General features: G+C 33.0%; 1 protein-coding gene across 2 annotated transcripts in view; it reads right to left on the reverse strand.

Moving 5' to 3' along the window:
- Positions 1-558: 558 nt before the first annotated feature.
- Positions 559-14,879, reverse strand: part of Fhos (Formin homology 2 domain containing) — a 135,900-nt gene continuing 121,579 nt past the window's right edge. For both annotated transcript variants that reach the window (XM_089240658.1, XM_089240659.1), the window contains 6 exons: positions 13,368-13,483; positions 11,585-11,659; positions 10,676-10,880; positions 8,647-8,791; positions 6,038-6,202; positions 559-1,644 (listed from right to left, as the gene is read on the reverse strand). In XM_089240658.1, coding sequence (XP_089096784.1) covers positions 1,577-1,644; positions 6,038-6,202; positions 8,647-8,791; positions 10,676-10,880; positions 11,585-11,659; positions 13,368-13,483 — 774 coding nt within the window. In that variant the 3' untranslated portion in view covers positions 559-1,576. The remainder of the gene's footprint in view (positions 1,645-6,037; positions 6,203-8,646; positions 8,792-10,675; positions 10,881-11,584; positions 11,660-13,367; positions 13,484-14,879) is intronic.

Below are 14,879 nucleotides of genomic sequence, written 5' to 3' on the forward strand. Positions count from 1 at the left end.
GCACTTAGAAACGTGGAATTTTTTTTGTTGGCATCAGGAAGGTTGGACAACGACTTTCTAATTGGGTTTTGGGCACATGGGGTGTCCGTATAGAAAGTTAATTCTTACATTTTAATAACAAAACAACCCCTTGAAACATGAATGACATATCTGCGGTTTACGGGTTATTTGGATACTTTTTCTAATTGGGTGTATGCCTCTGGCATCAACAGTTCGCCAGTAAAATGCCGCAAGTGGAATTAGGAAATCACTTTGTACAATCAGCACTAAGTAATTTACATGTATTTTTAAAATATTATCCCCAGATTATAATGCAGGAAATTATGTTTAAATACAGTTTTGAATAATAGTATGAAGTCAGTAAGGGAGGTATAAAGTGTTTAATTTGTAATGAATATGATATGAATTCAGTAGGCATGGCGTTTAAAAACTCTCATTAAAATGCTATAAATTATTGATACAGTGGAAAATTATAGAGTAAAGTCTGCCAGACAATCTTTACTCAAAACAAATATCTTGAATAAAGTTTGGTTTTCACAAAAAAGACCAAAATCAATGTGTATAGATATATATATTTATTTGCGTATATGTATAAATAACAAATATCCAAAACACGGAAGACGTTACAATGGAAGATAGCTGTCATAGTGTAAAGAGAGGACCGAGTGTTAAAATTCATCACTCTTTTCTTCCAAAAAAAAGTTAGTGAAGCAAGTATATACAAAACTGGCGATGCTCTCAAACAATGGGCACAAATTTCACCTTCAACGCTTTCATAATCTTAAATCACTGGTACAAAGTTATAGTAATTAATTAACAGACACTGAACTTGCACAGTTAGTAGAAAATGACTAGGAACTGTTCAGTTTAATGATATCCATGGGATCCTGCTAACAAAGAATCATATAACTATATAAGTCACATACAAGTAAGAGAGATTTCTGTAGACTTTTAAGTGAACTAAAAGTGTTTTAAAATATTTTAAAATGCACAAGTTCTATAGGTTGAAAGATATAAAATGATGCTAAAGATTGTGATAAAATTAAAATATCAGTTGACACTAAGATATAAATTCAATTAAATAGTTTCATTCGAACAAATCAAAACAAGTCTAGAAACACATGATACCCATTGTCTCAAGAGCTGCAAATGGCAACAAACGGAGGGAGAAAAAAAAAGGAATAATGAAGCTCTTTGATTTCAAAAAATTGAGAAAAATATATTTCCCCAATTTTTAAGGTTATAAATCACACATTTATATAATTAATATACATATTATAAAGACAGGTAAAAATCACTTAAAGCCAATTTTTTGGCGAAACTGCTCTACAGTTCCATATATTTTAAAAAATAATAATGATGCTTTCTACGCTACATGCCCAAACGATGGTTTCACAATCCTCACTGGATTGGCTACAGTATAAAAATTGAGCCTTTTGTTTTTCTTTCACACAAAAAATTAACAATAAAAATGAAAGTAACGCTGATCTTTTTTTTTGCAAAATATGCAAAGACCAGCTGTTTTTCTTTCCATTCTGAAAGACGCATAAAAAAAATGCAATTTTGATTGTCGTAATCAAGCTGTGATTTTACTCAGCATTCTCCTTTCTTCTTCTGACAATCCATTCTTCAAAGTTCGTCTCACTATGATGGAAGAAATTATAACCGTAACTACAATTTTTTTCAGTTTTTTTTTGCCATGATCACTCACATAACACAAGATAAGGGGGGAAACACATAAAACTAGATAAGGAGGTTAAAAAGTCTTGAATAATTTACATACTTGAATAACTCATTCTTGAATAATAATTTACATACTTGAATAACTCATTCTTGAATAATAATTTACATAACTTGAATAATTCACATTATAATTTTGCTGCCCCCTGTTCATCAAATCAACTGTGTGGCATATATAATCACAGTTTTCATTTCACTATCATTGCTAACTGTTCATCATGTTTTGGGTTGTTACAAATGAAATGGTCATTGAATGACATCAGGTTTCTATTGGTTGCAGAAGAAAACAAGGGCTGAGGTTTGTGCAATTTTTTGTCATGTGAGAATGCCAATGCAATTTAGTATTTGTGGTGATGCAATTGAAATATTTGTTTTGTTCAGTTTGCATCTAAAATTGAAAACTACCCACATCAATTCGATCCTCAAACCTGTTCAGTTAGGGTTAGGATGACTTTAGGAGTTCAAACTGGTAAATTCTGCAGTGGCAGCAGTAAAAAACTTCAATAAAGCAGAACATCTAATGAGAAATCCACTCTGTTAGCTTGAAAATTTTTGCTCAAGAGTTTTGAATAGCCTGTAAATGCCGCTGTACATTTCATGTGGTGACCGTCATAGTGACACTTTAGTATCACAAGGACTCAGGTTCAAACCCCCACTGGTGGCACAGTCTGTGGTTGATTGAAGTTAGTTTTCTGCAGTTCCCCCACTTTGAGGAGTAATGTCCTCCCTGTGAAATCTCCCTGTTAAAAAGTCTCGCCACATAGAGCATCAGGCCTACAATGGTACAGTAAAACCCCTGTTAATGGTCACCCCCCTGTTTTACAGCCAAATAAAAATATCCCTGCAAAAAGCCTAGCCTATTTAAATAATGTATTTTGAATCCCTGCTTAACAGTCACCCTCAGATGTGTTCATGGACACCATTTTTGTCATTCATTCTATTGGACTAAAACTCCTGTACAGATATCAATCGTTGCAATTTTGGTTGAAATTATGCTCAATAGATGACAGCACAAGTTGTAATATTTGATCTTTTTTTTTTTGGCTGCTTTTCAGTGAAATTTTAGCTTGGACTTTTTTTAATGTTTGGCAACTCTGATGTTTTTGTCATGTTTTGTCATGTTTGCTGATTGTGCTCGTATATTTTTACATAATTTCACACTGTTTAATATGGCTTTCACTAGTAAATCCTCTCTTTCTATCACTAACAGAAGAGATTTCGAAGAGAAAAATTGAATTCATCGAATACAGTGAAAAACGTAAATGGGGGTTCATGTTCCTGCAAATAAACACAATGTCAGGAGGACACAGATATGATCATTTTGAAGTAAAAGGAATATTGGCAAGACAAATGGCTGAAAAACGGAAAGCAAGCGGGGAAAAATTCCAAAGACAGAGAACAACTTGTTATAGAGCAGTTGTGTACGATTGGTTTGTTTCAACAAAAAGCAAGAATTTACCTGCTTCTGACCCGATTCTACAAAAAGAAGCTTGAGAAGCTGCAGAAGAACTCAACTTCAAAGCTTCAAATGGTTGGTTGAATCGTTTTTGTCACTAAATTGCATTTAAGAAACTGTGCAGTGAATATGCTGATGTCAATGATGAAGTGTGTGAAGAATGGAGTAAAAAATTAAAAAAAAATTACTGAGGGATATTCAACCAATGATATATACCACGGGTGGCCAACAGCTTGCCCGTGGGATGCATGTGGCCAATGTTAGAAAGAGGTTGGAATACTCAGCAAAACCAACCAAACATTGATTGATCAGTTTTTTCAAAATATGCCAATTCAGTGTATGAACTTTATGTAATATTTCTTTTGTAATTTCAATTTTATAATCTGTGCAAAAATTATGTACTTTCATGATTTAAATGCCTCTTATATTGCCAGAATTTCATTCATTTGCAAACAAAGAACCATTTCAAATGTTGTTAATACCATATTTTACAGTTTCAACAGGACCCCCCCCCGATGCGGTCACCCCCTTTTTTTGGTTGAATTTTTTTGTCCCGCGAGTGTCCACAAAAGAGGGGTTTTACTGTACAAATATTCAATCATTACACTTCACTCTTTATTTGAAAGTAGATGGCAGCGCTAAAAATTCAAGCACAACACTAGAATAGAAGACACTCAAATTGTTGGGTACACACATACACACTTCCAGCACAAACTTATTCAGTAGAAATTTGCCCATAGCGATAGACCAGAGTTGTGCTCAATTTGAAAGGGAAAAATTATCCTTCAAATGAGCATATATGACATATTGTGCTTCAAGCAACTAGCACTTGTGAATATGCATAGAGGCCTATTACTTCAGCAAAATGCCCAACCACATACAGTGTCAACCACACATTAGGGCCATGTATACACAAAACGTTCCAACATATATAGTATGTACAGATTCATTATAGAAATTCTGCAGAGGAATACAAGGCGCATGTACAGTTAAAGTAAAAGTAGTGTCAACCATTTAGGATACGAAATCTCACCTCATCCTCCCCGTAGTTTCCCTGACATTTCAGACCACACAATAAATTACTATTTTTTCTGCACTTGAACCCATTTTATGTTCAAGAAATGCTTTGCTAATGAAGCATAAATTTATCAGGAAGTGGAGGATTTCATCACTTCCAGGGACAATGATTTTCACAAATATGGTATAAATGATCTGGCTAGACATTGGCAACAATGATTGATAATGCTGGAGTTAACATTGACTAAACTTATTTTTATTCTTTTTCAATCATCCTTAAAATATGCAATTTCCCATTAGCAACAATCCAATAGCCTCCTCTCATATTTTTCCAACTCAGATAATTTTTAGCCAGGAAAAGCCTAGCATATGAGATAAAGAGTTTATGACTGTTTTTAACAGCATGCAAGGCCCAATTTAAGGTCATTCAAGGACCTATAAACATAACACCATACTTCATACTGTTTTTTTTTCACATGTGAAAATAAATTTTATCTGAATTTCTAGTTGAATCTAAATAGTGAAATTTCAATTTCTGACTTCGAAAATTGAACAGCGGTAAGCAAGTACCATAGATATAAAAAGTAAGCATGCACATTGCCACTGTGTAAATGTGAATTTAAACATTACCAGGGCTCCCACTCAAAAAATTAGAAAAAGTAGGAAAAAGCAAGAATAAAAAGTAGGATGGGGGAGGGTACCCCCCCCCCCCCTAGACAACATAATCATAGCATTAAGATTGACTCAAGCCAAAGTAAAATGACAGAAATGGCTTAGTAACAAAAAACAATTTTTGGCCAAAACAGAGTACTAGCAACCATAGACAATTTTTTGTCTCTCCTCACAATATAAATCACATTTTTTTTTGGAGTCTTCCAAAGTGCAGAGTCTGTCAACTCTATCCACAATGTGCAGCAAATTATGAAGACATGAAAGTTTAAGAATGACGCTCTTTTGAGACCACTTTCAAAAGCATGGTGTGAAATATTTAAATTGCAGGGTCTAATGTAAATAAGTCAGGGTGAACCAGATTATTTTACTGTATTGTCCATCTTTTTTTCAAAGGGATTTGTTTCATTTTACTGTTCAATACCAGTGTCATTGTTTTTGGCAAATGAAGCATTTTGATTTCTAGCTCTTTGCTGAGCATTGTAAATATTGTTTATGCCTCTGCATGCCCTAAAAATACAGAAGACAATTGAATACTATTACCTAGCATCAGAGTCAACAAACCTAGAATAGGCCTATGTATTCAACTGCTTTGTTATGCAAGCAGTTGTTTCTCCTATACACAAAATATACACCATAATTTTTAATAATGAACGTTAGTTATTGTCCAAAGACCATGAAGTAGTAAATACAAAGTTATTTTTTCCATCCAGACAGAAGTTTTTAATGACTACTCTACTTATTGAACCCTCAAACAAAGTTACATGAAAAATTAATAAACCAAATGGTCCACATACACCCCCAAATAACCTTGAAAATTATACAATTTCTGATTTAGCCAAATCATTAATTGCAATCTACAACATTTGTAATATTTAGCAATATACTGATGGTTCCCTGCACAATTAAAATCAATTACACAAATTTTGTTGATAGAATTTGGTAAAAAAAATAGGGCAAGAACTAGAAAGCAGGACAAAACCGAGAAAGTAGGACAAGAGTATGACATTTTACCAAAAAGTAGGAAAAGTAGGATGAGTGGGAGCCCTGCATTACTTATGCAGGACAAACAATTATATAGGTACAAATACCTATATCAAATATCACTTGTATGGCAGCATTAACTCTTATAGCAATTTCAGATGTTTTACTTACAGGATTTTCTGTCTCCATATCTAGCCTTTTTACGTATCCTTGGCTCATTTTTAGATGGTTGAGTGGTTGCAGTTTTCACAAGGGTTTCGAGAATCTCGTCATCTCCATCAGTCATTCCATCATCTTTGGCTGGAGCACTATGTCTACCCAAACTACCACCTGGACCTGAAATTTTTTTTAGCTATATATATATTGCTTTTTAATAGATCTCTACAGAACAAATAAAAGATCTTGATACGATTCATAACAATATGTTATAAATATTAGATATTCATTAAAGGTTATTTTTCACTCTCATATATTGTAGAATCTGACACAACCTGTGCCTCACATCTCAGAGACAAGCGTGGTAGTCCACATCGATGTGTTAGCATTGGGGGGTGAGCACAACAACCTCTTTTCTGTGGCAAAAACTCTGTGGTATAATTCAACCACTCTGAGTATAAAAAAAGGCTGCCATTCAAAATCGGCAATAAATTGTAGGTCCCGGTCTAATTAGCCCAGTGCAGAGAAAATGGCGGTGGTGTACCAATAAATGATCAAACATCTCCGAGACATGCAAAAAACACCATTAATTCCCCTTACATAAAGCACATGCAAATAATGAAATGAAAAGAACATAGATTAAGTTGAATTAATTATGATTAAAATTCAATTCAAACAATATTAAAATCATATTTAAATAACATTTACTTTTTTTAACAAGACTTGTGAAAAATTATTGTTTTTAGAAAAAACTAATAGGTAACCTATATTTTCTGTTTAGTTTCAATAAATCAGTTGACTGAAATTAATTTCTAGTGCATTTCATATTGAAATTTATATATAGCCGTAATACCAATGATTTCCAGGTGATCAAATCATTGGTATTAAGGGTATATAGAGAGATTTCGACATGAAACCCAGTTGGAATTATTGTAGAAATTAATTAGTTAATTACACCTTGAGATCCCTCTTTTAAAATACAAAAAAACCATGACCACAATAAAATATCTAAATGCAATTTTCTGAATTTTCAAGTACAGTAGGAACTTGTTATACTGTGCCTTGTCATAACACCAATTCGTATATTAGATGGGGAACAAAGTTCTTGCCAGAAATTTATTGTATATTTGAAAAAAAAAGCAGGAAATATCTTCTTGGAAAAATCATAGAAAATTATTCCACAGTGATCCCACCAGATTGCCAATATGACGTACTTGTGTGTCAGTTTGAGTCTAGTGACCTTTTTTGCACTCGCACCAGGCAATTTCCAGCTGGATCGTCAAGGGGAATTTCCATAGTGGAAACAGTATCCTACTGTTCTAGGCACTTACAGTGGACTCTCCTAAGACAGAATTTATCGTGGTTGCAGCCCTGAAAGCACTAAGTTTGGATTTTCAGTAGAACCAAATGATGCGACAAATTTTTCAACAGATTTTTCAACAGACATTTTATACTTCCTATATTACACCTCAAAGTTGCAAACAACAAACAAAATTTTGCATACTATAAACACTTTAAAGTTTCCAAAATGATCATGATCATGTAAATTAGACTGTAAACATGACTACTGAAGCTCGTCTGGTACTACCTATCATTTCTGGCAAGAACTTTGTTCCTACCTAATATTGTGCAACTTTTGTTATACATGTGCTGTAGTGGTGGGTTGGTAAGATACGGGGTTAGAGATGGGAAGAGTTCAGAGTACATGGGTTCAAACCCATTCACCTCCAGAAACTTACACTTTTGCCGCTGTGGTGGTCGAGTGGTTATAGTGCCGGACTCGTGATGCGAGGATCCGGGTTCGAACCCCACAGTGGTGGTCGGCTGAAGTTGGTTTTCTGTGGTTCCCAACTTCAAGGCACAAATGCGAGCCGATCTCCCCGTTAAAAAGTCTCGCCACAGAGAGCAACAGTCCTACAACGGTAAATCATTCAATCATAACACTTCACTCATAGTTAGTAAAACTGGGGGCAGATGACAGCACTACACATAACAAGCATTACACAGAAACAAACTTTACGTCAGGTTGCACTACACGTACACCCACATTCCCGCACGTACCGATTCGTTGGGGGGTTCCGGGGGGGGGGTTGCATGTGTGGTGTAGTAGGTAGGGGCTCGGGGATCAGCCACCTCGTTGGGCAATTTGCCTGTTGTGGCGTTGTATTTGTATTTGTATATGTTGTTAAAAATTTAACAACAGTGAAATCTTGATATAATAACACTCTGCAGATCAAGAAAAATATTATTGTAGAGAGATCATTGTTATATCAAGAGGCAGCAGTTTAACATTAAACTATAGGCATTTCCAAACAAGACTTGAAAAAATATTTTTGTAGAGATTTATCATTATATCGAATATTGTTGCAATGAGGTTTCATTGTAATAATAAGAACCTAAATGAAAAGATTGGTTATGTCCTGTATTTTTAGTACACCTTTTTTCTTTGTTTCTCAACATGTGCAGTATAATAAGGGGTTTTTGTAATTCCTCAAAAGAAAAAAACAATTGATCAGAAAAAATACCAAAGAATTCTACAATTGCTAATAGTTAATTTCATTTTTAAAAACTAATTTAAAATATGTGTAATGGGCAATCCAAAAACATAGCAAAAAATCACAAACCTGGATTTGCTTTTATCCGACCTCTTATTCCAGGAACAGTTCCCCACTTTTGCGTTTTCTGATCATCTGTGATGACTGCACCATTTCCCAGAAGCTGCCTCAGTTCATGGTCTGCTTGCTGTTCTTTAGTACGGAATTTTTCCATCTGAAATACATAAGTGTTTCTATCATTGTAGCAAGAAAATAAAATACAACAGATTGCACAATGGACACATAATTATAAATAAAAAATACATGCATATATGAATGGTATATGCAGGAAATATCGGTAACACAACAATGCTGGTTCATTCAGGCAATTAAGAGAATATAAAATTAACAGCTAACTCATTCATTCAATAATATTCAATAATTATATTTAGAGAGAAATTTCTTCATGCAAGAATTTTCAAGATTCCCAGTTCAAATACATAATTTTTATGTATCAGCCTTATATACCAGCATTTTATTTGACTATTAGCAATTTTTTTAGCCTAAAAGAGATCTAAAAAAAAATTAACCTAAAAAAAATCTACTCAGGTCAAAATGACCATACCTTAGAAATTTTCAGAAGCTTTTGATCTTGGTATTGTGAGGGTTAAATAAATAATTATTAAAAAAAGAGGGATATAATCATCTTTTCGATTTATTTCATGATGAGCACATCTTCGCAAGAGCTCATCATCTAATTGAATGACCTTCAGCTTTATATGTGTACTTGACATAATCCTTTTAATTTATTCCATGAGCTCCTCTTCTTACTCATGACATGTCATTACCAAATGACATGGCCTTCAGCCTTATATGTATATTTGCCATGATCTTTGCTCTTTTTGAATCAGTTATTACTACAGTGATACTTTTGTTAGTTTGGAAATTATAGCATGATTTTTCAACAAGACAAATCTAACAGTACTAAAACAAAGCAGACAGTCCATGACCAGTGGAGTCACTAATACACTATAGCCAATCAAACAACTAATATTTCGGAAAGAGATGTGTAAAAAATTTAATCCATACATATGATGGGACATTTTTATTCAGTAAAGAGTTCTGGTTGGAAAAACCTTGGTTTTAATTGACTCCCTCAAAAACAGAATATACTCAAAATTGTGACGTACATTGCAGAACAACCAGTGCTTCTGCAGAGCAATCTTGGGAAGAATTATAACAAAAGAATGGAAATTAAGTCTTGAGTGCAGAAAATAATATTCTTACAAATATAATACTCTTATTGTAAAAAATTTTACATCAACTGGCTCATTGCAGAACACTGACTAAGGAAAAATTAAAGTATAATGACTGTACCACTGAATTCAATGAGATCAGATAGAATGTATAGTATTATTGAAATATGTGAAATAAAAAGACTATTAATTCTTTAAAAAAAATGAGTTTGTTTACACAAAACAAGGTAAGATATTTGTTAAAAATACTACGAATAATATTTTATTTTTATTCCAGTTTCAGTAAAGAAAAGGCTGCAGACGATATTATTTATGCATAATTTGCAAATTACAGAGAGGAAATTATGATAGGTGATGTTGAGTTTTGAAAGTACTAAAATGAATAGGCTTCTATGATTTTCATTGGTAGAATATCAGATATATGACAGAAATGTTGTATATGTTTTACTTTTGGAAAGTAATATAATATTATGGACACTATCACACATACACTGAACATTTACAAAACTCTCTCACAGTCCTTTCAAAGAAATTTCCAAATCAGTATATAAATCAGAATAAATCAATCTATGCATCTCTCAAGAGAGTTAATAAGAAGTGATTTTCTTTTTTTCAATCAAACCTAAATTAGTCTAATTTGTTAATTTCAATTCCTGATGAATAAGAATGATTGCTGTAATGAACTGAAAGAAAATTGAATTTGCAGTTGTTTCTATTCACAAGATTATTTCATGGGACAAACTGTAAAGCTGAGAAGCATCAAACTTGGTGTTCACTGCAACCAGAAAGATAATCTCTCTTTAAAATATATCTTCCAAAATTTTTTTAATTGAATGAAAGAAATGGAACATCGAAAAACTCACATCTGTAATCATTTTTCCCCTTGTCTTGTTTCTCTCCCTGTGATTGGCTTTCTTTTCCATCTGTTGAAGGACTCTTTCTCTAGTTGTTCGGTATTCCAGAGCAAATTCACTGAGTACTTTACACACATTCTGAACATTGAGATCTTCCTTAAGATCATCCTTATTATTACTTGCACAACCCAAGTAAACTAAGAACTTCCGGTACCTGAAGAAAAGAGAGAAAAATGTTATAAAAAGAACCTTTGTTGAATGAACTTTTTTATTATTTAAAATTAATGAACTAGAACTAATCAGGGCCACCCTGTCAGATGTGTGAGATCGATGCAAAAAAAAAAAAAATCTTTCTGCAGCATTGATAATTTTTACTAATTCCTTAGGTCTGTATCATATATTATGCATTTAAAATATAGTTTTCAATGAAATTTTCATAGTTAAAGCTCAGAGTAACCTTGCTGTTTTGCAGTTTTTTGTCATCTCAACTTTGAGGGACCCCTAAAAGTGCAGGGACTGGTGCAGCTGCACCTGTTGCACACCTCAACAAGGGCAGCTCTGAGACAAATACCATGCGAAAGATATTAGGGGGAGTCAAGATCCTAATCTCATTTGAAGATTTTCTGATTTTTCTTTTCTTTTGTTTGACTGTGAAAATAGAAGAAAATAACAAAAAATTCACAGAAGTAATTCTCAATATGTGAGAAGAATATTGATCTATTTTTAAAAATTAATATAAAATAGAATTGTAAAGGTCTTGTTGTAGAAGTGATATATTTTTCAATAAAAACCAAAGTATAATTTTGTTTTTCTAATGAAAGTCTCCAGTGCATTTTGTTAGTAACAAGGAAAACATAAATAAAACTTATACTTTATTTAGTGAATGGTTTCATTAAAGAATTAAGAAAAATTGCTGACCTATTCATCATTCGCCTGTGAATAACTTTTAATACAATGATACGTTCTGCACAATCAGTCAAGAATTCAGATGTACTAGAAAAAGAGGGGAAGAATTAATTTGATCAAAATAAACATGATAAATAATAATAATATATATATTCAGTCAATGTTTATTATAACGACCATCCATTACATGAACTGTTCTATGGTTACGACTGTTTTGCCAAGTCCCAATTTTTTTTCTATTACAGTTGATGTAATTGTAATAGGAACATTACCTATAACGGCCCCTTTTGCCTCATCGGAAATGGACATCATATTGGAAGTAAAACATATATGATAGTCATTCTACAAAAAGACTTGGGACTTATCCTACTGGTCTAATGTAATGGCGCTATAACGAGCGTCGACTGCACTACCACGTTATTTTTGTCCAATATAATGACCAGATTGTATTGGACATTGTAAATCATTCAATGCTTTGCAATGACCAGTTGTAGATATCATTCAATCTATTACATAGACTGAACTCAGTTCAGACCTTGTTTCTCTTGTTGTTTTGTTTTATTGCAAAGAAATGAACAAAATCTATCATTGAGTGTATTTGACCTTGATTCTATGATGTTTGGAGAAGAAAAGATAAAGCATTGTCAAATCTACAGAAAACCCTGTGGTTAAGTAGCGCCGTTACTGGAAAAAGGGTGACCATAAAACCACCCTGAACTTGTGCTAGTCATCTAAATGATGTTTCTTCCAACCTCTCCCCTACCCTGCTTACCATTCTTTTTTACTTTCTTGCATGAGGCTCATTCCCAATCCCAACATGGTTGATTTTTCACAATTTCACTTAATTTCTCAATGAGAGAATATACAGGCAAGTACTTATGTTCCCATTCTGAAAAATTATTCATTCGAGATGGATGTCTTACACAAACAGGGCACTATATCTTTAGATCTCAAATTGAAAGTTTTGGCATAAGCTGACAAGCAATTGATGTCAAAAGCCAAAATAGCAGAATCATTGAATATTTCAAAAAAGTACTTTGGTCACCATAATTAAACACCATGATTCAATTGTGAAAGTAGAAGAAAAGTTTGAGTTTCCTTCTTCGATCACAGGAAGGTAAATTGCAATAGTTGGAAAAAGCAAAACTAAATTTTAATATTTTTTTTTAAATGTTTGATATAACGACCTCCCAATATACCACCCATTTTCCATGGAATAAAAGGGGGGTCATTATAAAGAGCGTCGACTGTATTGTAAAATTACCCTCTGACTTTTACATAACATCAGTATCAATGATTAAAGAAAAATTTATGAGAAAATTTAAAATATACTTTTACGTAATTTCTTTTTTTAATTTGAAAAAATAAAGTATATTTTACTAACTTTCTCTATATTTTATGAATATATAGTGAATTTGTTTTCATTCACTTACAGTTTTAGCATGATATGATACTCTTCATAATGAATGTGAAAGTATATTAAACTTATTCCTGAAGATCCTAGAAATATTCATTCAGCTTCCAGCATTTTTAGGAACTAAACTGCATGTGTGAAAATCTAAACTAGCTTATAGCATAATCATTATATAAAAGACTGACTACATGCTAGCTTAATTGTTTTTTACTTGTCCAAGAATACAAATTTTCAGTTCTATTCGTATCGCAATCGGTAGTATTTCAGATGTGCCAACAATCTACTTGCTTTAAATATAAATAAACTCGATAAGATGGTCTTATCGCTGCTATTACTGTGGTAGTTGAATAGACTTTAATTACAATCTTGAAAATAGCTTACCGAACTTTCATTGTTACAGAACAGTCATGTTTAGCTATTGCTTTTAAGTAATCCCATGAAGCTTTACATTCATTTTCCATTTTATTGAGACTACGTGAAACTTCAGTATAGTCCACCTATAAAGAAAAAATTTGTAAATGCTGACACTGATTGATGAACAAAACATTTATTAACACATAACAGGGGTTCATATCCTCTGACCAGGAGTCTGCAGAGGTGTTCTAACGAACAAAAAATTTTCCTAAAAAATGTTAACGCTCGCAGAATGATTAATACAGTGGATCCTGCTAAAAATATTCCCTTTTAGAACATTTTCCTGCATGGTATGACTCATTTTCATAATCTCATCTTCCACTAATGCTCATCAAGCTTTCTCATTCAACGCATTTTCCTGTTTACAACGTTTTTTCATGATGTTTCTTTTTAAATTATTATAAGAGGGATCCACTATACATCCACACCCCCCCCCCTCCTTTTATGTATCAAAGAAATCCATTGAGCACATGCTATAGGGTCATTTTAAAAATTAATTTAAAGACAATAGTTGGTTTTTTCTGATGATAAAATTAATGATAGGTTGTTAAATGAAATAAAAATGAAAATTACTAATAAAAATAATTTATTGTGTGTTCATAAGAAATAACTCAATAAGAAAGAGCGAATTCAAACAGAAATATGCGAAATAATAAATTGGCTCAAATTTTGTTTGATGAGAATTTTTCCATATGTATGCTTGTACTGTAGCCCTCAAGTAATGTAAATGCAAAGCATCTGATGTGCATATTACTTTCATTAAATTAAAACTGAAGCCTATATTTTGTGAAATCAATTTATACAAGAGTTCATCAGCAGTTAATTTTTTTTTTTTTTTTGAAAAAATATATGAGCAAACTGTTTCCAACACTTTTAACTGTTCATCACTTAGATGTAGTTTTCCCTAACATGCAAGAGTGTTTGGTACAAAATCCAATGATGCAGCTTTTAAACACTGTTTTTTACTGCCTAACCTACTAGTTGTATCGCAACCACTCACAATGTGAGCAAAATACTATGAATATTTTTGCCAAGAGATTGAGCAGCCAAATGACATCCTACACTATGTTTATTTTCATGAGCACCATCGAGCCATATACCTTGACAACCAATACTAGATAGATGTTGCCAGAAATAAATTTCCAAGATGAATACATCTGTTTCAGCACTGAAGATCATAACGTGGGCAGATTCAATTCTCACTGCATGAAATATGTGAGAAAACATTCTTTATCTGCTTCTAAGTAGTTCGATGTTAATTCAGGTACCTCAGAAATGAAGAACCTTCTACAAGATTCATTGAAAGACTGGTTGTTTGTGGAGATGAAGATTACAAGGAAGAAAACTCATCTCTACCCCAACGGGGACTCGAACCCCGGTATTTCGCTTACTAGACGAGAGCACTCATCCGGCAAGCAAGTTGGGGCACAGATGAATTTTCTTCCTTGCAATCTTCATCTCCATAAATAACCAGTCTTC

The sequence above is a fragment of the Pholcus phalangioides genome, unplaced genomic scaffold (assembly GCF_987345545.1).
Source record: "Pholcus phalangioides strain wild (caught in Gottingen) unplaced genomic scaffold, Ppha-v1.0 ptg000013l_1, whole genome shotgun sequence".
Classification (NCBI taxonomy): domain Eukaryota; kingdom Metazoa; phylum Arthropoda; class Arachnida; order Araneae; family Pholcidae; genus Pholcus; species Pholcus phalangioides.